The sequence below is a fragment of the Sebastes umbrosus genome, chromosome 23, assembly GCF_015220745.1.
Source record: "Sebastes umbrosus isolate fSebUmb1 chromosome 23, fSebUmb1.pri, whole genome shotgun sequence".
Lineage (NCBI taxonomy): Eukaryota > Metazoa > Chordata > Actinopteri > Perciformes > Sebastidae > Sebastes > Sebastes umbrosus.
Window position 1 is genome coordinate 19625604 of NC_051291.1, and position 24763 is coordinate 19650366.

Below are 24763 nucleotides of genomic sequence, written 5' to 3' on the forward strand. Positions count from 1 at the left end.
GTCTGTTTGGTTCGCTGTCCCTGTGCGCCCCGAGAGGGCGGGGTTAGAGAGAGTCAACAGCAGAGAGGAGCATCAGCTGACCACAGGAGAGGAACCGAGGTGGTGTTACACAGGGTCAGTGCACTGAGGTAGAGAGGTAATGATGTCACATGCTAAAGGTATAATACACATCAACATCCTCATAGCAAAATGGTTAGAAAGATATATACAGGTGTATAGGGCTATGAAAGCATAGACGAAAAGTAAACATGACTAGCACACAAACATTTTAATTCCTGATTTTCACTGGAGGTGCATTCAAGGTCTGTAAATATGTTAATATTAAAGGTCCCATATTTTAAAAAGTGAGATTTTCATGTCTTTTACATTATAAAAGCAGGTTTAAGTGCTATATAAATACTGTTAAACTATCAAAACGCTCAATATATGGAGAAATACACACAGCCCGTATTCAGAAATTGTGCGTTTGAAACAAGCTGCTAGGATTTCTGTCCATTTGTGATGTCACAAATATACAATATTTAGACCATTACACGGTTTTAAACGTAAACATTTTAATGTGTCACAGTTTATTTCCTGTTTCAGCGTATGTAAATAACATCAGCTGACAGGAAGTAAACATGGACCCAAACTGTTGCCTAGCAATGGAATTCCATTGCAATTTCGTTGAAATGCACTAAAACAGAGCTTTTCAGACAGAGAGTAAATACAGGTATATTCAGGCAGACAGTATGAGGAAAATATATATATATTTTTTTAACATTGCAGCATGTAAACATGTTCTAGTAGAAACACAAAATACAAGTATCAACCTGAAAATGAGCATGATATGGGACCTTTAAACTTACAAAAGCTGGAGTACATGCATCGTTTCCTGTGAATCCCTTCTATTTGTGAAGGCAACTTGAATGGCGGACTCCGCCACTAACAGAGATAAATACAGAGAGTTAATTACAGAATGCAAATACATTGAATGGCTATTGCTGAAAATGCAGAAAACAGTTTTTTATTTCATAAAAATAAACAAAAATAAAAAGTATTAAAACTTTAAAGTTGTATGAAAAACAAATGAATTATTTGCATGTCAATGTTGCTACAAACTCAAACTAGAGACCGTCTTGTGATGAGATCACACCAGCCACAACACCAAATAGGGCCAGGGTCGTAAAGTAGGTGGCCAATGGCCCCTTCCCCACTTTCTACCCCCTATGGCGCCCTTGCTCGGACTACACCCACCTTTGAACTCGGCCTTCATTTTGATATCAACTACACACGACTCACAAGTTTCGTGACACTATTGTGTTGAAAAAATCTGTCCAAAGACAGACACATAAACACCTGGCAAAACCATTTCTGTGGTAGTTCCTGCCACAGTAGCTGTCCAATAGGACCACATTTGGCCATGATGACACACAGACAGACTCACAAAGTGAAAACAATACCAGCCACATGCTGTGGCGTCTGGTAATAAATCTGTAATTTAATACATTTGAATATGTTATAAAAAGGTCTCTTAACCACGTGACCTCCAGCAGTCAGAGGCTGAGATGACACTTACTGATACTACTAAAAATGATTTTTCAAAAACAGGAAAGAGGTATGAAAAAGTGTGTAAAACAGGTTCTGCTAAGATCTCATCAAGTAGCCTCAAATAGCCAGAGTGCAGTTACTGTGGTTTAGTTTTTAAATGTTTTGTAGCACTTCCAAATTTTCAAAAAGGTAATATTATGGTTACTGTGTTTTGGCTTGGTCGGGCAACATATTGTAGTTTGGTAACCGGTAGAAAAACACCAACAACCAAAATCTACTAGCTTTGTGTGATGGATGATGTTTCCCACCAGCTGTGTCAAACTGAATTAACATTAAACAACATTTTCTCCTTGGTAATAAAACGTCAAGTAATACAATCTGCTGTCAGGGGTCCAGATCAGTTCATGTCTGCCTCTTAATTTGTGTGACTCCTCCAGTTTAAAAGCTAGATGGAGGAGGAGGTGGAGGTGGAGGTGGAGGTGGCGGTGCAGGGCCCCCCTGCAGGCTCTTCACCTCCCGTCACCCTCCCTTCAGAGGAGCAAGTGAATTATTGATATGTGGAGGTGGGGGTTGGTGCTTAGGTTGCCAAACACTCAACTACCAACCAACACACACACAAACCCCCCTTTACTGTGAAAAACCACTTAAGGTGACATGATTGGATTGCACAGTTGAACGTAGGCTTGAGCTTCTGCTTCATGAACGTGACCACATGGCAGGACGGCGGGGGGACAAGTTCATAATTAAATAATTATTCACAGCGGGTTGAATCAATTTAGACTCAAGCCTGACAAAGCTATAAATCCATAGATACTTTGGATAATAATTAAAAAGTGTAAACCAATAAAACAGAACATCAATAAGGGAGAAAAGTTGCATTTCATAGAGAAGATCAGATTGTTAAAAATGTTATTTCTGCAGTTTGTTAGTGATTTTGAGGTAACCATTAACAATACCGCTTTTTAAGAAGATAAAGGGATTTTGCAAGAAAGATAATACCATTTCCTAACTATTATTACATGAAAAAAAGTGGCACACATATATATATATATATATATATATATATATTTTTAACTTTAAAGAAGTATTCCAGTAATTTAGTAGTGCACTTTTAAAAAGTTTGGGAGTCAAAATCAAAGTGCCAGGGTCCAAGATATCCTGACATTTAGTCTGGTAAAGCTCCAAAAACGCTGGAATACGATTCCCATAATGCCCACAGCCTTTGAACTCCATGCCCCCGAGTTTCTGGTGCAAGCTTTCCGTTATAATTAGTATTCTTCAAGCTGAAATAACCCTGGTGACATCATCAAGGTTATTTCCTCCAGATCCACAGATGACATTGTACAATTATATTCACAGGCTCAGAAGTTTGACATGAGGAAATTGATCTTGTATATTTTTGGAGTGCCCCTTTTAAATGATATCGTAGTGAAGCTTTTGCAGGAATTCTCTTTGTAATAAAATACAAAATATTCCCCTAAAATCCAGTGTGTAAAAGTCTACAGATAAGATTGACTAAATTGGATCTGGCTTTGAACGAGGAAATTAGCTTTTCGACAACTTTATTTATATCTCAAAATATGTTTCTGCCAAGTTATTTCTTGTCAAACTTTGTTCAAAAGGTTTTAGTTTTTTAAGGGGAAGGAACAGAAACGTTGAGAGAATAAATGCTGCTGACATTTGTAAATCTTTGAATCCTAGTTTGGTTTGTTGTAAATTTAATCCTGTGATGTTGATTTGTGTGTCCAGAATAAATAAAGGATCACAGCCAGCTGTTGATGCCAGAGATGTCTCTGTCTGTTCGCTGCTGGCTCAGATGAGATCACTGTGGCTGTGACAGACCTCAGCAGCTGCACACATGGGCTCCCCTTCCCCCCCGACACACGTCACATCAACACAACTATACTGAGAAATATGAAAAGAGACCGGAACAACACACATCAAACGCCTGCATAAGTGCCTAATTATGTGTTGCAAAGGAGTCAAATCAAGGAGACGCACACAAAGTGGTTACAATTTTTACATCTTTATTCATTAAGATTACAGAATGTTTTAAATTATTGCTCATCATCTACCATTATCACTTGCAATATTTAAACAAGGTTGTTTTTCTTCTTTATTAGACAACTTAAAACATGTTTGAGAATTTTGCCAGTTTGCACTGAATGAGGATTTACAACAATAAATACAGGAGTGGATTCTTCTTTTACCGTCCTATACTTTTAAAGGTTGTCGTATCTGTATATAGTATGTATATACATATACGATGCTGGTGTCTTCCCCTGCCCACCCGTCTGTTGGTCAGCTTACGGCTGACAAAACAAAAAATGGTTTCTCTCCCTAACGCACAGGCTAGGATCCTGAGGCAGCGGTTTAACGAAGCAACCATGGCCAACAAAAAGAGGATGCGTACAGACACAGAAAGACATTTACACGCACACACACACGTCATCATCTATAATCAGCTTTCTCTCAAGAGGTAACATACTCTTTTAACGCACATTCACACTTACAAAAAAGGGAAAAATAAGACTCAAGACGACAGGTTTAAGAGCTACACTGACAAGAGGTCACACTACTTTAAGAGGGGATTCTCAACAGCACAAGGAGACAGAGAAATGCACAAACATTGGCAGGGAACAAAGTGACATTGAGGTTGTGTGGGCCGTGACACAGTGTAGGATCTTGTCATTACATGGCGGCATATGGGCGTATGCTAGGTTTATCTAAGAAGTTCCTACGCACCTTTAAAATGTCTATTTCTTTAGACTTAAATTTGCTTTTACCAAATTTAAAAGGAATAGTTTGACATTTTGAGAAATACAGTTTCTTGTTGAGACTTACATGAGAAGATCAATCCCACTCTCATGTCTGTACGCTAAATATGTAGCTGGGGCAAGCTGCTAGTTAGCTTAGCTTAGCATAGAGACTGGAAGCAGATGGAAACAGCTAGCCTGAAGTAACAAAGTCCACCTACAAGCACCTTTAAAGCTCACTGATTAACATGTCAGTTTTGTTTAATTAATACAAAAACCCTAATTTAAAGGTGCTGTTAGTTGGATTTTGTTACCTTTATACTAACATATGCTAATTGGCTAATGGCTCCCAGCAGCATATTTCTCATATAAACATTAGAGAGGTTTACATGTTCACGGATATTTCCCAAAATTTCAAAAACATTCCTTTAAATACTTTGGTTGGTATTAAATATCATGTAATGATATTACTCATAATGTCACGACATAAATTGCATGAATTGTGCATATTTGTATTTTGAATGAGCCAAAGTATTCAACTGGTAAACAAAGATTTTTGTGCTATTACCTCTTGTTCAAAATCTGTAAACTGATTAAATTAATTTTCCATATACAGTACAGGACATTCTCAGACCTGGATAATGAGCTACCATATTTGTGTGTTTAAGCATTTGATCCCTCTCAGAGAGAGTAGAGCTGGCAGCGTCTCACAGCAGGTTAGCAGAGAACCTGATTGGTTCAGGTGCAGAGCCGGAGTAGCGGCGGGGTGCACTTGGCTGTCAGGTGAAATGACTGTCAGGACTTTCTAATTTCCACCGTCAGGTCAGCTGGGGACGAGCTGCCGAGGATGATGACTGTGCAGCTCATTGTACCGGTAGAATCTAAGCCTTTCAGGGGGGGAGGGGGGGCAGGAACTAAAATATATATCAGGGACAGCACGCCAAGTTTGGAGATCTTTAAAAAAAAAAAAAAAGGTGAAAAATCCCTTTACAAGCAAATGCACATGAATTTGCAGAGAAGGTAAATGTGCTTCTTGGATGGAAAGAAAATAAATCATAATGGAAATCAGATCCCAGATTGTATTGTTTAAACTGAACCCATTGACTGCATCTGTGAGTACCAAAGAGTTGTGTATGGTAAGTACAGTAAATCTTAACAGCACCATACTTTCCAATGAGGACCTGATTGAAGATATCTGTTTAAGTACCGGCCAGGTAGCGACTTGCTGCTCATTTGGTATCTCTGTAAATATTTTCTGTCACAGTATTCAAAGTGAAGGTTTAAGTACATTTATTACACTTATCATTAGAACATTTAATTGCTTATTTTTTATGACATATGTTGATTTCTTTTCAAAAGTAATGATGGCGCAGGAGAGAAAAAGATAGAAAATTCTTAAATTTCAATATAAATATCTAAATATACAGTATACCCCTTGTAATGATCTGACAGCCTGCCATGCTTCTAATACAGTATAGTCATTCGTGGTAAAAAGGAAGAGACAAAATGAAAAAGGTTAGCTCTCACAAGCTTGAAATACTTTTCATTACTTCAACACTGGCGCCGCGTGAGCAGCTGGAAGCCGAGAAAGAAGCAGCCAATGAGATGGTTTCACTGTGGCTTTGAGTGACAGGTGGGAAGAGCCGGCCACCGTCCAGTCATACTAAGAAAGGAGTTGTGACAAACTACAGGCTGATCCGAAGGGACAGAACGCATAAAAAAATGTTTAAAAACAGACACAACGGTGAATCTCAATGAAACGATCAAATAAAAGACATGATATGATTGGACCCTGAGATCCCACCTAACCCCGCCCATTAGGTCTAACCCCCGCCCTCGCAATATTACACAAGAGAAAATCACAGGTAGAAAAAGAAAAGACGACAACAAAAAAAAAGGACAGGAAAAAAGTGTCCGTCGCTAAATCTTCAACGGTCATCTTCATTCATACAGATTGTTTTTTTGTTTGTTTTTTTAAATCAAGTTGTTTTTTTTCTATAGTATATATCTTTTTAGCAACAATAATTTCATCTTTAATAGTTAAACAATAAAAGATCTGGCAATGGGAAGGGAGGATGGAGGATTTACATACAACTCGACACACAAATGAGCATCTAAAGAGAAAGAAATAATGGTGTTGAAATGACGAGAAGAAGGGAAGTAAAACATCTTCCAGGAGAAGACGTCGGGGAGCTAGCTAATGGCGAATGGCAGGAGCAGCTCCAGATTTAGAGTTAATGATATCAGAGTGTGAATAAATAAAACGGCTGCCATAAGCGCAGGGAAAGCCACGACCCCCCCCTTCCCCCTCAGGCTCAGTCAGAGCTCCTCCCCTACCCCCCCCCATATATAAAGCCGGTGTGTTCACTGTTCTGTCTGTCCGTCCTTCCTCCTGTTCTCCTCATCCTCCTCCTCCTCCTCTCCCTCTATGAGTCTGTGCCATTCATGGAGTATTTGTATTTCTTCAGTCCAACCCTGACCCTGGTTTAATACCTTAAGGAGAAAAAAGAGAAAGCAGTGAGTATGATAGTTGCTGTAGATATAAAAGGTGTTGCTACAACCTGAAAACAAATCCCAATCCTGTATGTGCAAGACTCAAACGTTACAGTAGCCGTGGTTCCATTCAATTTTCAAGCAAATTTTAAACAAACTGAAATTAAATGTTGCAAAAAGGTGCATTTCCATCCACTGGATTGGAGCAAATAAACTCAGCTACAGCGTAGTTTCATCAGAAGTTGGCGCTATAGGCTACGCAAGGCTGTAATGAATGTAATGTAAAGAAGTAGAGGTTGCGAACCGGAAATAAATTCAAACAAATTCCCAAAGACCTCTCTCCATTTTTCGCGTAAAAATGGAGAGGGGTATTTAGGAATTTGTTTGAATTGGGCAAGTATTAATTGTTCTTTCATGTCAGCTAATAGTGACCATGGTTCATGATGTTCGGAGACTCAGACAAGCATTTGCGCGTTATGGAAAAATCCGAGAAGACGCAGACAGCGGAAACAGTTGATCAGTCTTGTGAATTACATGTTCGCTATGTCAGAACTTATTGGTCAAAGGCGTTTCCATAATCCATTTAACGCATCAACTCTTTTTCGAAAAAGGCAAAAACCACCTCAAGCATTTTTGAAGTGGCAAGAATTACACATACTACCAGTTCCGATACCAGTATGGACATACAGATTTTCTAATGCGTTACTTCAAAAAGCACATCAAAATATGTGAATGGAAACACGTATAGTTTCTTCCCTTATACTATCATACTACAGGTATGTGTTGAAGTTGTTTCCTTACCTATAGTAGTTTGGCTTGAAGGGGCCGTTCTTGTTCAAGCCCAGATACTTGGCCTGCTCATCACTCAGCTCTGTGAGATGTGCGTCAAATGTAGGAAGATGTAGGCTGGCCACATATTCATCTGGAGGGCAAGAGAGAGGAAGGACATGTTAACATTCATCAGGCATCTGTGGTTGATTAATCATTCAAATGAGAAAAGGAAGTGGGAGGCTTCAGGGATTTATCGTCTCTCAATTTCTCTTTTCCTTCTTCCATCTTCCTCCTCATCTGCTTTCCTCTCCTCATCCTTCTTTTGTGTCTTTCCTTCCTTCATTTCTTTCCTCATCTCAGCTTTTCCTTTCATTGCTTCCTTCTTTCTCTCCATCATCCTTTCTGTCAGTGTGTGCCGTGGTAGCAGCAGCCGTCACTGACAGCGTGACCTACATTTGGCTCCCTGTTGTTTCTTTACTATGTATGTGCTCTGCTCTAACCCGCCGAGGGAACGCTTACAAATGTGACGGGCACACGCTGCAGACATGCTTCGGGCTGTGCACACGCACACATACACACAGGATTCATTCTACTGTGAATGATAAAGGAGACGACTCACGACTGAACAGATGAGACGGTGTTGTCTATTGAGATAAATGCAATATGCCTGCTGGCTCTCTGCCGGGGCAAGAACAAACTCTCTGTAATCACTTCCTGCTTGGTGGCTACTTAAGTACCAAACAAGGTTGTTTTGTGTCTCCCTGGCCTGGTATCTGGCTATGTTTGATCAGCATTTATACTTCTATTTTATGTATTTTTGTATTCTTGCATTCAGCAGTCTTTGTTCAAGTTTTATTCCCTTCAATTCTGAACTGACAAAAATCTTACCCATCTTCTTGGGCAGCAGGTAAACGTCCTGTTTGTAGCGTCCCTCTGGGGCATTGTACAGCTCTATCAGAGCCAGCGCCTGGGCAGAGACACACAAGAGTTACTCACACACACACAAAAACAACTTCTTGCATAGACATCTTTATTAGTGATAAACAGAAATAAAGTGAGAGCAAAGTACAAAATGTAAAATATTAGGGCTGTCAAATTTAACGCCACTAATTTCTTTAATGCATAAACGCAATTTGCGATTTTTAAGTTGTAGCAGGCTCAGTTTGGTATCATATGAAACAAGAAAACCCAAGAAATCCAGTGGTACCATGTCATACTAGCTTGTCGCGAAGGAGGTTAAATAACGCTCCAAACTTACACTCAATTTTGGGAAAAACTGACAAGGCCATTTTCAAAGGGGTGCTTTGACCTCTAACCTTAAGAAATGTGAATGTAAATGGGTTCTATGGGTACCCACGAGTCTCCCCTTTACAGACATGCCCACTTTATGATAATCACATGCAGTTTGGGGCAAGTCATAGTCAAGTCAGCACACTGACACACTGACAGCTGCTGTTGCTGTCTGTTGGGGCTTCAGTTTACCATGTTATGATTTGAGCATATTTCTTATGCTAAATGCAGTACCTATGAGGGTTTCTGGACAATATCTGTCATTGTTTTGTGTTGTTAATTGATTTCCAATAATAAATATATACATACATTTGCATAAAGCAGCATATTTGTCCACTCCCATGTTGATAAGAGTATTAAATACTTGACAAATCATTTTGAAAAGATTAAAAATGTCCGATTAATCGTGATTAAATATTTTAATTGATTGACAGCCCTAGTAGCAACAAATTGGTCAAAACTTAAACAGGAATTAAAATTCCAGTCTATAACAGAAAATATGTGCGATTAATCGCTATTAACAATGGACAATAATGCGATTAATCACAATTAAATATTTTAAATCGCATGACAGTCCTAGTAAAAATACAAATCTAAATTGTGTACAACAATGTGAATGAGACAGAAACTGATCTGCCGTTTTACCTGGGTGGTGGCGGTGATGGAGAGCACGAAGGTGGGCACAGTGGAACAGCTAAGGTTCAGCAGACGTCCCTGTGGAGGAAGACAAAGCAGTACAAGGTTAGAGTACACAGGGGAAAAGCACACGGGTTCTTAACTTTGCAGTTGAGAGAACAAAGTGTCAGGATGTGCAGTCTGGCTGAGATGATGTATGTGTTAGAAAAGAGAAACCTATTTCAGATCCCATACTAATAAGTTCCTGCTTTTAAAATCTCATAAGCGACTGTTTGTTTTCTCTCTCCTCTCTCTGACAGTTACTGCTGTGCAACATGTATTAAGAAAGATGATTTGTTTACCCAAAATACTGAACTGTTGCTGCTGCGTCTGAGATGCTGCATTGCAGAGAGATAATTTGTGAGATCCCAAGTGTTGCAGAAAATGAGGTAGTTGGTATGTAAAACTGAAACACCGCAGAAAGGAGGGAGGGGGAAAAGAGAAAGGTTGTATTGTTGTTGCGAGATAAAAAAGCAGAATTAAAACCGTTAATGAGGTTTTAATGTCCAGTGCACGCTAAAAATCACATGACTAATCAAACCTTTAATTAGCCTTAATGCTCTTTTAACATTGTGTGTTTTTAATTGGAGAAGAAGCTTTAGTTTCTTTATTGTGCTGTTTTGACCCCTCAGTACTGTACACAAAGAGCCTCCACAGCCGAGACTGTCTCATCTGACAAAACTGGTCTTCGTGGCCCGTTTCTCCCTCTCTCTGGTTTAGCAATACAGCTAAGCTTAGATCATGTATTTGTATGAATAAATATATGCGTGTATAGTATTACATTGTAAAACTAAGTTATGAAACAAAGAGGACGGAAAAAAGTATCTTTTTAAACTTTAAACAAAATCTAAAATGGTCTTTATTTCAGAGATACTGAATGATGATATTAAGATGATGTATTACTCATTTAAATAAATTATATTTTTTGGAACACAAACTCTATTTTGGATGAGAACTGATGGAACAGAGAGTGGTGACGGAGGAGTCGCAATTACTGATGTGGCTGAAACCTGCTGGAGATCAAACAGCAGCAGAGACAGACATGGATGGGCTGGCAGGTTGTCTGTCTGGCCGTGACAGACTGCTCTCATTCTGTCACGGCTTGTAACACACGCACACACACACACATACACAACCTGCAATGTGCATATGCCGGCTTTCTGTGTACGTATGTGTCTGTATGATCCCTCATTCGTTTTCTACAACTCAATTTGTTGATGAAATCTGAGTCCCATCATATCGGTGAAACTAAATAATAACAAACATCCAAAGAGGAATTTAAAGGTTCCTCAAAGAGGAATTTAAAGTTCCTCTACTGATGTGTTCTTTCAAAGTCCTCTGAGTAAGAATGTGTGCCAGTGTGTGTACCTCAGCCAGCAGCACTATCCTCTTGCCGTCGGGCCAGATGACGTGGTCCACCTGAGAGCGCACTCTCTCCCAGGTCAGTTCAGGAGTCCGCAGGCTTGCCTACAGGATGAGCACAACATCATGAGTGATTATTTGTTTTTGTGATTACTTTTTTCCATTCGTCTTCTTACATTTCTTATTTCTGTCGGGCTGAGCTGTCACACATCTATCATAACGGGCCAGAAGTTGACTCAGTGTGCTCGGTCTTTTCCAGGATAGGACCTTTAAGAAGTGAGTCACAACTTCCTCTAGTGTCTGAACTACTTCCACGATTTACTGTCTGCTTGAAAAAAAAAGCGCTTCTAGCGCTTCTGTCTCACCATTTTATGGTCAGGTGAATCTATATTAATGGTTGCTATTATGATTTTATTGTATTTTAATGCTGCACTCGCTGTAAGACACTCTGCATAAGCACAGGAGTAAAAAGCCTAAACGTCTTGTTTACTGCAGAACTAAGCTGTTCTAACAATGACACAAAGCAGTGGGATCATAACCTTCATTAAGGGATTGTGAAAGACCAAAGTGGTAAAACGTAGTAGTAAATTATGTTAATACTTAAAAACAGATTTATCAGCCACACTGCCCAGAGGAAAAAAAGTTTAATTAAGTTTTAGACGTATTGTTATGGATCATCGTTTGCTGAAGTCTACTGACCTCATTCTGACCACTACAGCATTTTACTGTCCGTCACATGTTATCAAGAACTGCTTTCCTTTTGTTTCTGTATTGCTGACTCTTGATTATGGTTTGATCTTCCATCATGTCTCTTGGTATACTCTTTATTATTATTCTTGTTACTTCAAAAGTCAATACAAGTTGGTAACTGACCACATCGATCTCGGTGTTGGAGTGTCCCATGTTGCAGACGATGCAGCCGTTCTTCATGCGGTCAAGGTATTCTCTCACCACCACGTTCTTATTGCCTGATGGAGGGAGGGAGAGAGATGATGAAGAGGAGGAAGAAAGACGAGGACAAATGCACAAAGAGCAAGAGGTTAAAACAGTGAGAAAGCAAAAATGTAAAATATTAGGGGTGTTAAAGTTAACGTGATAATAACGTGTTAACACATTAGTTATAACGCCACTAATTTCTTTAGCGCATCAACACGACTTGCGATTTTTACGTTGTACTGGCCTCAGTTTTAGAGCTAGAGTGAAGATACTGGTATCATAAGAAACTAGAAAAACCTAGTACCTGGTACCAACCATGTCTACATACTAGCTCGTCTAAATTTTGGCAAGGAAAAACTGTCATGGCCAGGGGTCCCTTGACCTCTGATCTCCCACTTTATGATAATCACATGCAGTTTGGGGCAAGTCACAGTCAAGTCAGCACACTGACACACTGACAGCTATTGTTGCCTGTTGGGCTGCAGTTTGCCATGTTATGATTTGAGCATATTGTTTATGCTAAATGCAGTACCTGTGAGGGTTTCTGGACAATATCTGTCATTGTTTTATGTTGTTAATTGATTTCCAATAATACATATATACATATATTTCCATAAAGCAGCATATTTGTCCACTCCCATGTTGATAAGAGTATTAAATACTTAACAAATCTCCCTGTAAGGTACATTTTGAACAGATAGAAAAATGATTAATTGCAATTAAATATTTTTAATCAATTGACAGCCCTATAAAATAGACATAAAAGATACACAAAGAAAGAGAGTAGAGTGTATTTGAAGTTTTAATTAAATGACATGTTGAAAAGGGACTCGAGACGGTTTAAAATCCTATATCCAGTTCTGTAAAATTAGGTTTTAATGACTTCTTATCTCACCATTTAGCATAGTTAATTAAGTCTGAAAATGTGATTTAGTTTGGAGTGCTCGACCTGTCTGTGTAGTGCATCTTTAAGACATATGCATAGGTAAAGTTACAGTTTTGTAAATGGGGAGCACGCTGAAGGATGACTTGAATATAGCTGCAAAGGATATGAATAATTTCATGCATGGTTTTTCAGCAGCAGAGAGGAAGATGTTCATTACTTTTTAAATCAACTGATAACTAATTTTGCCCGTATTTCACTACAGCTTTCTGAATTTTGCTGCGAGGGCTCTAATAAATTGACCTAGCTACCAATATTACCAGTACCTTATTAGAGCTAATGCTTGTCCTGTTTTATTTATTTTGCACCACTTTGTAACTTTATTAGGAAAATTCTTCTACCTTATTATCCTTTCTGTTCAATTGCAGTCACCCTTAAGAGAGCCCTCTGTTGCAGGCCTGCCAGCAGCATTAGGTAATGAAGCAGAGAGACAAGTAATTCTCTGCTCCAATTAAGTGTTCGGGACAACTCCCTGGCTGCTGAGCTGAGAACTTGATTAGTGGCTGTTAGACACTGATGACAACGACTGAAAACGTGTCCAGTCATCCTGAACGAACACTGACACAAGTTCCTTATGCCCTTCAACTTCGCCAGCCAAAAGTGAATGAGAGAAAATACAGAGAGCGACAGTGGCTGGACCCCGACCTGTGCAGGTGATGACGATGTCCACTTGTCTGATGACTTCGTTCAGTTTCACCAGCCTGAAGCCGTCCATGCTGTGTCGGGAGAAAGAGATAAAGAGCATAAGACTAATGTGATTGATGATGCGTCGACCCCAGCGGGGAGCCATAAGAAGCTCAACAAGCCGAGTCTTACCAGGCCTGCAAGGCACAGATGGGGTCGATCTCTGTGACGTAGACGATGGAGCCCATTGCTTTGAGGGCGGCACAGCAGCCTTTTCCCACCTGAGAATGAAAGACATGGGATATTATAATCAGTACAAAAGTAGGTTTCAACCATTTAACAATAATTTTTTTTAGCGATTGTGACTTCCCTGTATGCTTTGCTGGTTTTAAAGCACTCTCGATCACAGCAGCAGGTGGTGTTCAGGCGTCACTGCTGACTAAGGTTGTGTCCTGTGCAGTTGGCTAATCGCAGCTGGTATCTTACCAGCTATTATTTGTTTATTTTATCATTTGTTTTTATCTTCCTTTTAAAAATAGAAAAACATGTATTTTTTATTCCCCTGATAAAAGGCTAGCAAACCATGTGCCCTAGTCATCTTTAATACTGAACCCTTAATCAAAATATGATAAATGAGTTCTGGCAGAAGCTGTCAACAGCAGCTAGCCTCTGCTCCAGTCAGGGAGGATTTTCTGCATGCACAAAGCTCTCTAGTGATCTGTTCTACATTAATTAAGTTGCTTCAAGACAACTTTTGGAATACTAAATTGTGTGATGACATTTTGCAAAATCCCTGTCCCTACTTGCTTTGGTGCCTTAAAGGGTAAGTTTGGTATTTTTCAACCTGGGCCCTATTTCCCCATGTTTTTGTGTCTAAGTGACTAATGGGGGCAACAATTTTTGAAATTGGTCCAGTATTGAGGGATAACGCTGTAAATGGCAGCCGTGGAACGAGCAATTATGCATCGTCAATGTAATGTTACGTCCGCTAAAAGTGCTTGTCTTTGCCACTGACAGGCTCAGATTGTTATTATAAGTGTCTGACAACATTATGGAAAGGACCCTATAGAAAAAATGAAACTTTTTTCTTACCTTTCACTTGATCCGGTCTATTTGTTATTATGTCCAAGTCCTGCTCAAGGAGAAGTCTCATTGTGGAATCTGAATATTCGTAGACTTCTCCTTGAGCGAGACTCTTTCCATAATGTCAGACATTTATAATAACAACAATCAGAGCCCGTCATGGCAAAAACAAGCATTTTAGTGGATGTAAATGTCGGTGCCAGCTTGCCCAAATAGCACCATATTGCAACCATCGTTCGTATACAGCGCTCTCCCTCAATACTGGACCAATTTCAGAAATTGTCCCTATTAGTCAGGCACAAAAACACAATTAGATACAAAAACATGGGAAAATACAGGGAAACAATCATCTTACTTGTCTTCTAACCTACAGCTAAATCTCTCAATTTTCACAAGTGGATTTATAATAGCTGTGATGTAATTACACCTGACATGTAGACATAACACATAGGTTTCTCAGTGAACAAGCATTGTGTACGAGCCTGTATGAATATGTCCGCCTTACCTCTCCGTATCCACACACCACCACCTGTTTGCCTCCAAACATGACATCAGTGGTCCTCTTCAGGCTGAGGACAGAAACAGAATTATTTCACTGGCAGCCTAGTATTTACTCAGACTGTTTGGAGCAGCAGAGGGGAGGTGGGTGTTAATCGCCCTACAGCACTAAACGCTCAAGCAACAAACATGTTCTGTTTTATAATCCCTAATAAGGTTAAACGGGAGACAGTTTCATACCCGTCTAAGATGGACTCCCTGCAGCAGTAGAGGTTGTCAAACTTCTGCTTTGTCACGGAGTCGTTGACATTCATGGCTGGAACACAAAGCTTTCCTGCTTTGGACAGCTGGTACAACCTACAGGGATTACATTTTAAGACAGGCTTAAGTTTATCATATTAATTTATTCATTATTTTATCATTAAATGACTATTTAACATTCTACTCTTATACACACAGCAATGCCTCAATTGTGTAGTCATGGTGCACTGTTAATGGTAGGAACATTTTCACCACTAGATGGCGACGTTACCACACCAGAAACGATCCGAGTGTGTATGTCTGTGTTTTAGTGTGAGTTTAGTGTAAAAACGTACTTGTACATTCTCATTTAAAATACAGAGAACCTGTTTTACAGGAGGCAATTCAATATTTTACCAAAAACATTGCTTAAGACAACGACAAAGGGAAAGATGTGTGCATGTAGCGAGTCCCACCTGTGCACACCGGTAACACTCTCCTCTACAATGCCCTTGATCTTCTTGAACATGTTGGGGTATTTTTTATAGATCCAGTGAGTCAGGTCTCCTCCGTCATCCAAGATCTGACAGATAATAGGAGACGAAGACGAGGAAAGTGGAAGAGAGAGAAAGAGAGAGAGAGATTGAGGAAAAATACAAAGGTTAAGGTGACAAAGAACACAGACAAAGAAAGAAAGAACCTTATTAATACCTGATTGAATCTCAAACTTGTAGATTATTTGCAGGGTCAGTTAACACATTCTTAATTGGGTCAAGTGTTTTTTCTTTAACATTCAAAAGAAGGAACTCGGTTTAACCACAAGTCCATGAATAGATTTTTAATAACTTATTTCTGTACTTCTACCCAGTGTAAAAATAAATTCATTGTATTTAAAAAGATCTAGCCGTCTGGTGAAAATAGCAGCACCGCCGTCAGGGACTGCAGGATGGAAATAAAAAAGAAAAGATGCTTAAGTGAGCTTTATTTAGAATGTAGGTGTGCTACCATGTTGGGTTGCCAGCCTTCCACGTTGACACAGCGATCGATGCACCACCAGAAGTCGTCCTCTGACTCACCCTTCCATGCAAATACACTAAAACCTAGAAAGAGACAGGAAGCGTTTTATACATGGCAGACAGATAAAGAGCATCTGTATATTTTAAGGAGTGAAAGACAGGGGAGAAGAAAAGGGCAGGAACTCACCTCCCTCTGCCAGGGCAGCTGCCACTTCATTCTGGGTGGAGTAGATGTTGCAGGCTGCCCATCTGCACTGAGCCCCCAAAGCTGACAGAGTCTCCATCAGCACCTGAGGAGAAGAGGGTCAAGTTGAACTTTTTGGTTGTAGCTGCTGCAAGCTGTGTGTGTGTGTGTGTGTGTGTGTGTGTGTTTTGTATTCCTACTCACAGCAGTCTGGGCGGTGATATGGGTGCAGCCCACCACCTTGGCTCCAGCGAGGGGTTTCTCCCCCTGGGCTCGCTTCCTCAAAGCCATCAGGGCTGGCATCTCTGAAAGAGACGCCACAAACCAACAGATAAGTGGATAATCAGCTGGATGGTTGAGGAATTCCCATCATTTAATCCTTCTAATACTTCATCACTAATCCATCGACTCATCCAGATGAAGGAGTTACTGATGCTAATGGTGTGTGTGCGTGTGTGTATAGCCTGCAGGGTTTCAGCTGAGGCTCTCTGTATGTTCTGTGAAGTAATTAGAGGATGATCATGTGAATAATGTGTGTTAATGTGTTGGTTCTTAAATGGTGTTCACACTTGCAGTGGCTGGGGACATATGGCCACCTAGCAGTGTGGCGGAGGCAGCGCCCCACACACACACACACGCTCACACATAAAAACACTCTTTGAATCTAGTATGCCCCCACGTTTGTATTACTGCTGTTAAGGTTAAATTTTGCGCTACATATCGGGAATATCTCGGGAATACCGAGAGTCCAGTGTGCTGTGCTTTACGGAGACATGGTTGAAGGGGATTATACCAGATTGCTTAGTGGAACCGGAAGGCTTCACGGTGGTGCGAGCTGACAGAGACAAACAGAGCGGTAAAAAGAAAGGCGGAGGGCTTGCTGTCTTTGTTAACTCCAGATGGTGTAATCCCAGACACATCACCGTAAGGGAGCGCATCTGTACCCCGGACATTGAGCTGCTGGCTGTGAGTTTGAGGCCATATTATCTGCCTCGAGAGTTCTCATACTGCATCATAGTTACTGTTTACATTCAACCGATTGCTGTGGCGGCGCAGGCGAGTGACGTCATCCACTCCACCGTCGCGGGATTACAGACGAGGCACCCCAGCGCATTCATCATTGTAAATGGTGATTTTAACCATGTGAAGGTCTCCAGAGCCCTGTCGAACTTCACCCAGTATGTGACCTGTAACACCCGACACAATAAGACCCTGGACCTGCTGTATGCTAACATTAAGGAGGCATACAGCGCCACTGTTCTCTGTCCTTTGCACCTGGAGACATTGCAATATCCACCCTGATCATCACAAGGGGCCAGGTGAGGAAGCAGCTCTCAAAGATCAGCGTGAACAAGGCCAGGGGACCAGACAACATCAACCCCAGGGTGCTCAAGGTGTGTGCTGGGGAGCTGGCAGCAGCGTTCCAGCACCTCTTCAGCCTCTCCCTGAGGCTGAAGAAGGTTCCCCAGCTCTGGAAGACCTCCTGCATCGTCCCGGTGGCCAAGAAGGGACACCCCAGCACCCCCAATGACTACAGGCCAGTTGCTCTGACGTCACACGTCATGAAGATCTTTGAGAGACCGGTTCTGCAGCACCTCAAGCCCCTTGTGAGCGACTTCCCGGACCCCCTGCAGTTTGCATACCAGGAAAACATCGGTGTGGATGATGCCATCACCTACATGCTCCACAGAGCCTACACTCACCTGGAGAGGCCGCACAGCTCTGTAAGAATATTGTTCTTTGACTTCTCCAGTGCCTTCAACACCATCCTGCCACTCCGGCTAGCTGAGAAGCTCTCAGTGATGCAGGTAGATCATGGCCTGGTGGCCTGGATTACGGACTACCTCACCAGCAGACCACAGTATGTCAGACTGCAGGGCAGCCTGTCAGATGTGCTGGTGAGCAACACCGGCGCCCCCCAAGGAACTGTGCTGTCTCCCTTCCTGTTCACCACCTACACCTCCGACTTTCGCTTCCACTCGGGTACATGCCACCTACAGAAGTTCTCCGATGACTCCTCCATCGTCAGCTGCATCACAGATGACAACGAGGAGGAGTACAGAGCCCTGGTGGAGAACTTCATAGGGTGGTGTGATAACAATCACCTCCAGCTCAACATTGGAAAGACCAAGGAGCTGGTGGTGGACTTCCGGCGGAGCACGAGGCCCCCAACTCCCATCACCATCCGAGGGGAGGAGGTGGAGGTGGTGGACACCTACAAGTTCCTGGGAGTACATATGAACAGTAGACTTGACTGGACTGATAACACCGAGGCCCTCTACAGGAAGGGACAGAGCAAACTGTTCTTCCTGAGGAGGCTCAGGTCTTTTAATGTATGCAATAGGCTGCTGCAGATGTTTTACCAGTCTGTAGTAGCCAGTGTTCTCTTTTTTGCTGTGGTATGTTGGGGGGGTAACATGAACACAAGGGATGCCAACAGACTGAACAGGCTGGTGAGGAAGGCTGGCTCTGTGGTTGGATCTGAGCTGGACGGTCTGGAGGTGGTGGCAGAGGGCAGGATGAGGAGGAAGCTGGACGCTATCCTGGAAAACCCCTTCCACCCCCTCCATGATGAGCTAGTCAAGATGAGGAGCACCTTCAGCCACAGACTCATCCCTCCTCGGCACAACACAAAGCGCCTGGGTCAGTCCTTCATGCTGGTAGCCATCAGGATCCACAACCAAGGCTGACCCCCTTATGACAACTATTAGGACTTTTAAGAAATTTAAACATGCACTATCTGGTGCACTTTACACTCACTTTACACTATACATCCTATATACCACTTTATTGCTGACTGCACATATGTACATATTACATTTATTTATTTATTTATTTATTGTACATACTACATTTATTTATTGACGGACTGTACACACTATGTTCACCCATTCACTCTGTATCTTTTATATCTCTATTATTGTCTTTAGAATTTTTGTATACCTTTACCTCTCCTGTGATTCACTCTGTTTGCTGATGTTGCTGCTTTGACACCTGAATTTCCCTCCGGGGATTAATAAAGGTCCATCTTATCTTATCTTATCTTATCTTACATTTGGATGGGAACTTGTCTACCGACTAAAGTTCAACCTTTTTTTTAAAGTGAGCGGTGACGACGGAGTCGTTTGGTTTACCTTGCTCTGCGATCTCAATCTCTCTGCGGCCAAAGTCGGCCTGTTTGAGGTTTTTGATGCAGAAGTCTCCGTTGCCCTTGGAGTTCTTCTGCTGTTTGTCCCGAGGAGACGTCTCATCGTCGGAGCTGTCCGTGTATGACGCCGCTAAAAAAGAAACAAACATAGACAACGGTATTGTCAATGTCACATACACACATAAAAAGATACAATATTGACAGAAAAGTCTTGTTGCAATATGAGCATGTTTTTGTCACTTTTTCCTACTTTTCTTCCTACTCGTCTCAATCTACAACATGACACGTCTAGGTTGTGATCATCTACTTTGAACTGCCTCTGCTACCCACAATGTTAACACGACAGAAACAGTAACTTAGACTACTGACAGAATCGTGACCTGGACTGCCCTTTGCCCATGAGCTATCAGAATTGACGAAATGACTGTTTTATAATTTGTTACAGAAGATTGCTCGTACTCGAGACAAGGATATTCGCAATGGAGAAGTCTCCTGACCTCCACGACACGTCTGTGTTTATGCCCGCCCTTGGCTGTCCACATTGGCAACCTCAACATTACAACAGGAAAACAGGTTTGAACCTTTAATAAATCTCCATGAGGCAGAGGTGGAGATGATTACTCGTAAATTTGGACATGGAGTGTTATGAACGGTTTCATCCCACAGACAAAAAGGCAAATAAGTCTCAGACTTGAGTGCTAAAGCAGGATTTCATAGAACTGATAAACTGTCTGGACAAAACTGCCCAGTTATTTTGTTGTTGGTGGACTGCTGTCAACAGAGGGATCAACGGGTTCAGCAGACTATTAGGACTCAACAACACATGCCTCAGCAAAACCTGCGGTCTAATCTGGGGCTGCAGGCATCTGTTCGGGGCAGTTGAAGTACCCATGGAGCATTTTTGGTTCAGTCTGCGACACCCATTGGCCAGGCCTACGATGATACACCCAGACACGAGGCAGCCTCAGCGCCACAAAGACAAAACATCACAGCCTCAATGTTTACAGTGTTGACAACCAGCTTATGGATCAGTCGCTTAAATCCTCCTCCCTTCACTCTCCCCTCTCCCCTTTTTGGGACTCACTGATACAATGGCAGCGCTGGTTAACGCTGGCATCACATTCAGCCCCACCGGTCACCGCCACGTCGTCTGCCTCCACCAAGCACATTTTGTAACACCATTCACGCTGATCACAAAGACAACAAAAGGAGAGAAGACCTCGCTCTGCTCTGCTCGGGCTGATGAGACTCCCCCCTCCTCCCCTCTTACTGTAGGGACATCGCTAACAAACTAAGATGAGAGATTAAGGAACTGGATGTGACTCAATAGATGCCACTAAGCTGCATCCCAAATCATCAACACGAAGCAAGTCTGACGTCAGTGCAGACAGGAGAGAAGATGCCTACGACGGAGAGGGTCCTTGCTCCACTTCTACTACCCCCAATATGCCTCTTCTTTCTCTTGTTGGACATGGAGGATTCCTCACTAAGAGCAGGAGAGTGGATCACGTAGCTGCAGTTCTCTGATCTTTTCACTGGCTTCCTATGTGTAAAAGAATTGAATTTAAAACACCACTGTTGGTTCATAAAGCATTGGTTTAAGGCCAAAATACATATCTGATCTGGTGCTCTGTTATGAACCGTCCAGACCAGGTATGCTTACTGTCCCCAGAGTCAAAACTAAATGTGGAGAAGCAGTTTTCAGTTTGTATGCACCACATATCTGGAACAAACTCCCAGAAAATTTGAAGTCTGCTCTAACTCTCAGTTCTTTTAAATCAGAGCTTAAAACTTTTCTCTTCTTAAACTTTATTTCATATCTTGCTATGTAATATTTATTCTACTGTTTAATCTGTCTTATTGTATTTTATCTTATTTTAATCTTCCTTTTTAATCCTTTTAAATCCTATTTGTGTGTCTTTTTTTTATATTGCCTTGTGTTTCTTTTATATCTTAATGCCTTCATGTTTTATGTAAAGCACTTTGAATAAGGCAAGGCAAATGAATTTGTATGCAACAATAAGTCAAAGAGCTTTCAAGGTTTCAAAGTGCAGAACAAACACAATGTGCCTTTGGTTTCTTCACTATGAATAAAGCCTGTATTTTTCCCAACCCAGCAATTTGACTTTGGTAAGCCACAGCTTCTGCACTTTAATTGATTATAAAGCAGTCTGCAAACTCCTCTGCAAAATCTCCAGTCTCTTCCAACATAAGACTGCAGTAGAAAGTAAACACAGTACAAATGTGTTTTAACAGAAACCTGTCATAGAGAGGTATCGAAGCACCTCTGGGAGATATAGACAGTAGTGGCCACAGTGCAGCAGCATACTTAGTAATGAGATGCTTCCGTGTCTGGCACCAGCACTGTGTGCTTCCTGTGCTTCAGGCTGACTCACGACGCAGGTGCAGTCCCCTCTTGTGTAGAGCAGGTACACGGTGCCAACATCACTCCTCCTACCGCCCTTTCAAAATGACCATGGACCGGTACCAGATAACACTGAGTACCTCGCCAGCACTGTAACAATACTGAAGTTGCTGTACTGTGCCAGGAGGGGAAAGGCTTTAAAAAATAAAGGAGGTAATAATCCATGAGTCTACCATTTTCTTTTGAAATCTCCCATCCGTACTGACAGGAGGAAAGGGTGGGCCGAGGAGATCTTAGGGGTCATGAGGGTGGATGTACTGATACTTGCAAAGGATACTGGGACAAAGCCAAAGACAGTGTGTGCTGGTGAAGAAAAAAAAATCTTCTACATTCACACAGAAGGATTTTAGACACCTCCGAGAGCTAAAAAGAAGAATATACTTAACCTATCCCACAACTCAAACCTAATACTTGGTTTAATTATTAAAGTATCAGCCAGTAGCCTACTTAAGCCGAAGTTACGCGACGGTCCGCGTAATGTAAATGTAGCCATCCGAGCGTGTACGTGTAAGGCTCTGTGCGGACGTCTGCGTACTGCAAATTTGTTGTGACCGTGCCGACTTGTCCGTGTGGCCACTACGCTATAAACGGTAACGTAGCGATCTACTGTATGTGGAATGTGTCCTCCAAGTGGAAGGATCTCATCATGTGTGAATGCAGACAAGTGACCATCATCTGATGATCGCATAGAATGGAAGTGGCGGCTGTGGCTCAGAGGGTAGAGCGGAAGGTCAGTGGTTTGATCCCCGGCTCCTCCAGTCCATGTTGAGTGTTTGTGTCCTTGAGCAAGACACTTAACCCCAGATTGTGCCATTGGTGTGTGAATGAGTATTCAGGTTAGATCCTGATGAGCAGGTTGGCACCTTGCATGGCAGCCTCTGCCATCAGTGTATGAATGTGCGTGTGAATGGGTGAATGCTGACATGTAGTGTAAAGCGCTTTTGAGTGTTCGGAAGACTAGAGAGGGGCTATATAAATGCAAATGCATGTTCAAGTGAACAGGAGGTGAATGTTAATTTTGCGCATGTGGGACTGAGCCTTAAACAGAACGACTACGCATGCTTAGTGTCCACAGCTGTCTGTGTACTTGGGAGTATAAATAAGGCTTAAGACATATCATATTATATATAAAAAAAATAGTTGTGTATTAAAAGAGTACTCCATGGATTTAGCATTGCATACCTATAACATTGTTGCAATCTCAATGGACAGTTAAAAAAAAAACCACTACACTAGTACCCACAATGCAATTTGACCACCCAGAGTTCAGGTCAGATATTTGGGTGCGTTATGCTAGTAGCGACTAATGTAGCCTTTAGCCACTAGCATCAAGCAGAGATGAGCAGCCGGCTACAGAATTACCATAAATATGATGTTCAGCCCGAACAGAGTGACATCACTTGAGGACATTTATCAGACTTTATGCAGCTCCTGGAGCCACATAAGACTTTATACAATGTTTTCACACATGCAGTAGTACTCCCCAAGACCTGTAAACAGACCTTGATGTCTAAAAGTGGTTGAGCGTCGCTCAAAACAGTGAGGCGACACACGTCAGCTAAAACCACAATATCACTCTATATTTCAGCTGCTTGGCAGTAATGTTAGCTGACCAGATGAAGGTCTCTCCATGAATCAGTGCTGATCCTAGTGTTGGCTTTCCCTGCCTCAGCCTCCCGACCGCGGCCGGAGGGAACAGGGGAGACACCGGAGTTTTGGTCGGAGACGATAACGTTTCTCTCTGCGGAGCCCCGTCACTTCACAAGACACGGAAAACCTCTGTTGGTCTGGAGGAGCTGCAGCAGTTATTTCTAGACAAACATCCACTGAACATTCACTAGATATTCTCAGAGCTAAACTAACTCTTCTGCAGTGTGTAGTGTGCGCGTATGCATGTGAGAGTGGAGCGAAAGAGCGAGAACAAGTATGGTGTGTGAGTGAAGGCAGGCAGAGGAGCAGAGTACAGCACAGACTCCGGCCCTGGAGACCAAAGCTACGCGTCCTCCGACCGCGGCCAACACCGTTTTGCAAGACGGGCTTCACTAGATAGAACTTTGCGGTTTTGGTGCTTCCGTGTAGTTTGTGTTGGAGTCTTGTCTGAACAGCTAAGCCATACGCAAGCACGCATGGGTCACCAACCCGCAATGATTTATACGTGTAAGAAGTTACAAACAGTCCCTTTAAGTGTAATGTGATGACGTGACAATGATTTTGGTTGTTTTCATAACAACAACAATTAACGCAAACACATATTTCTTATTTTTCCTTCCAAAACACTGGCATGTTGTTGAAGTTATTACAAGGTGATTCATAAATCTGTCTGCTATGCTTTTACAGACTTGGACCACCAACTGAAAAGGAACCCTTATTAAACTAAATCTATACCAAAGGGGCCTTGGGAAAAGTACTACAAGTGTGTTCAGCGTGTCCTCTGCACTGTGGGAACCATCAGAGAAATAAGAGGCACTCTGGTGAGGGAATTATGGGAGAAGACAGGGAATCAGCAGAGAGAGGGGGAGAAAAAAAGAAAGAGCATAAGACAGAGGGTTCAAAAGGGAAGATAATAGGGCTGCACAAGTTTCTGGAAATAACCTTAATATTGGCAGACACATTTCACTCAATTTACAATCGCTGCTGTTAAGAATTGAGATGTTAAGATAAGAATCCAACAGCACTGGCAAAAATGAGCTTCTCAAATCATTAAAAAATGCGGATCATCACTTTAGTCATGATCCGACAGCCTCAGGCTGGAGACGAAGGTTCTTGGGAGGTCGAGAGTTTTAATGAGT

General features: G+C 41.9%; 1 protein-coding gene and 1 long non-coding RNA gene across 7 annotated transcripts in view; one reads left to right on the top strand and one right to left on the bottom strand.

The window, feature by feature from the left end:
- Positions 1–23: 23 nt before the first annotated feature.
- LOC119483048 lies at positions 24–4042 on the top strand. Its single transcript, XR_005205599.1, has 2 exons — positions 24–158; positions 3280–4042. It is a non-coding gene; the product is annotated as an uncharacterized LOC119483048 (long non-coding RNA).
- Positions 3541–24763, bottom strand: part of ahcyl2b (adenosylhomocysteinase like 2b) — a 53356-nt gene continuing 32133 nt past the window's right edge. For 5 of the 6 annotated variants that reach the window (XM_037761065.1, XM_037761067.1, XM_037761069.1 and 2 more), the window contains exons 3-17: positions 19536–19679; positions 16606–16706; positions 16405–16507; positions 16207–16301; positions 15678–15784; positions 15202–15318; positions 14969–15032; positions 13573–13661; positions 13402–13472; positions 11751–11845; positions 10884–10982; positions 9486–9554; positions 8439–8517; positions 7581–7701; positions 3541–6779 (exon numbers count right to left, since the gene is read on the bottom strand). In XM_037761065.1, coding sequence (XP_037616993.1) covers positions 6773–6779; positions 7581–7701; positions 8439–8517; positions 9486–9554; positions 10884–10982; positions 11751–11845; positions 13402–13472; positions 13573–13661; positions 14969–15032; positions 15202–15318; positions 15678–15784; positions 16207–16301; positions 16405–16507; positions 16606–16706; positions 19536–19679 — 1361 coding nt within the window. In that variant the 3' untranslated portion in view covers positions 3541–6772. Of the gene's footprint in view, positions 6780–7576; positions 7702–8438; positions 8518–9485; positions 9555–10883; positions 10983–11750; positions 11846–13401; positions 13473–13572; positions 13662–14968; positions 15033–15201; positions 15319–15677; positions 15785–16206; positions 16302–16404; positions 16508–16605; positions 16707–19535; positions 19680–24763 lie in introns of those variants that run through there. The other variant, XM_037761066.1, reaches the window with a different exon arrangement.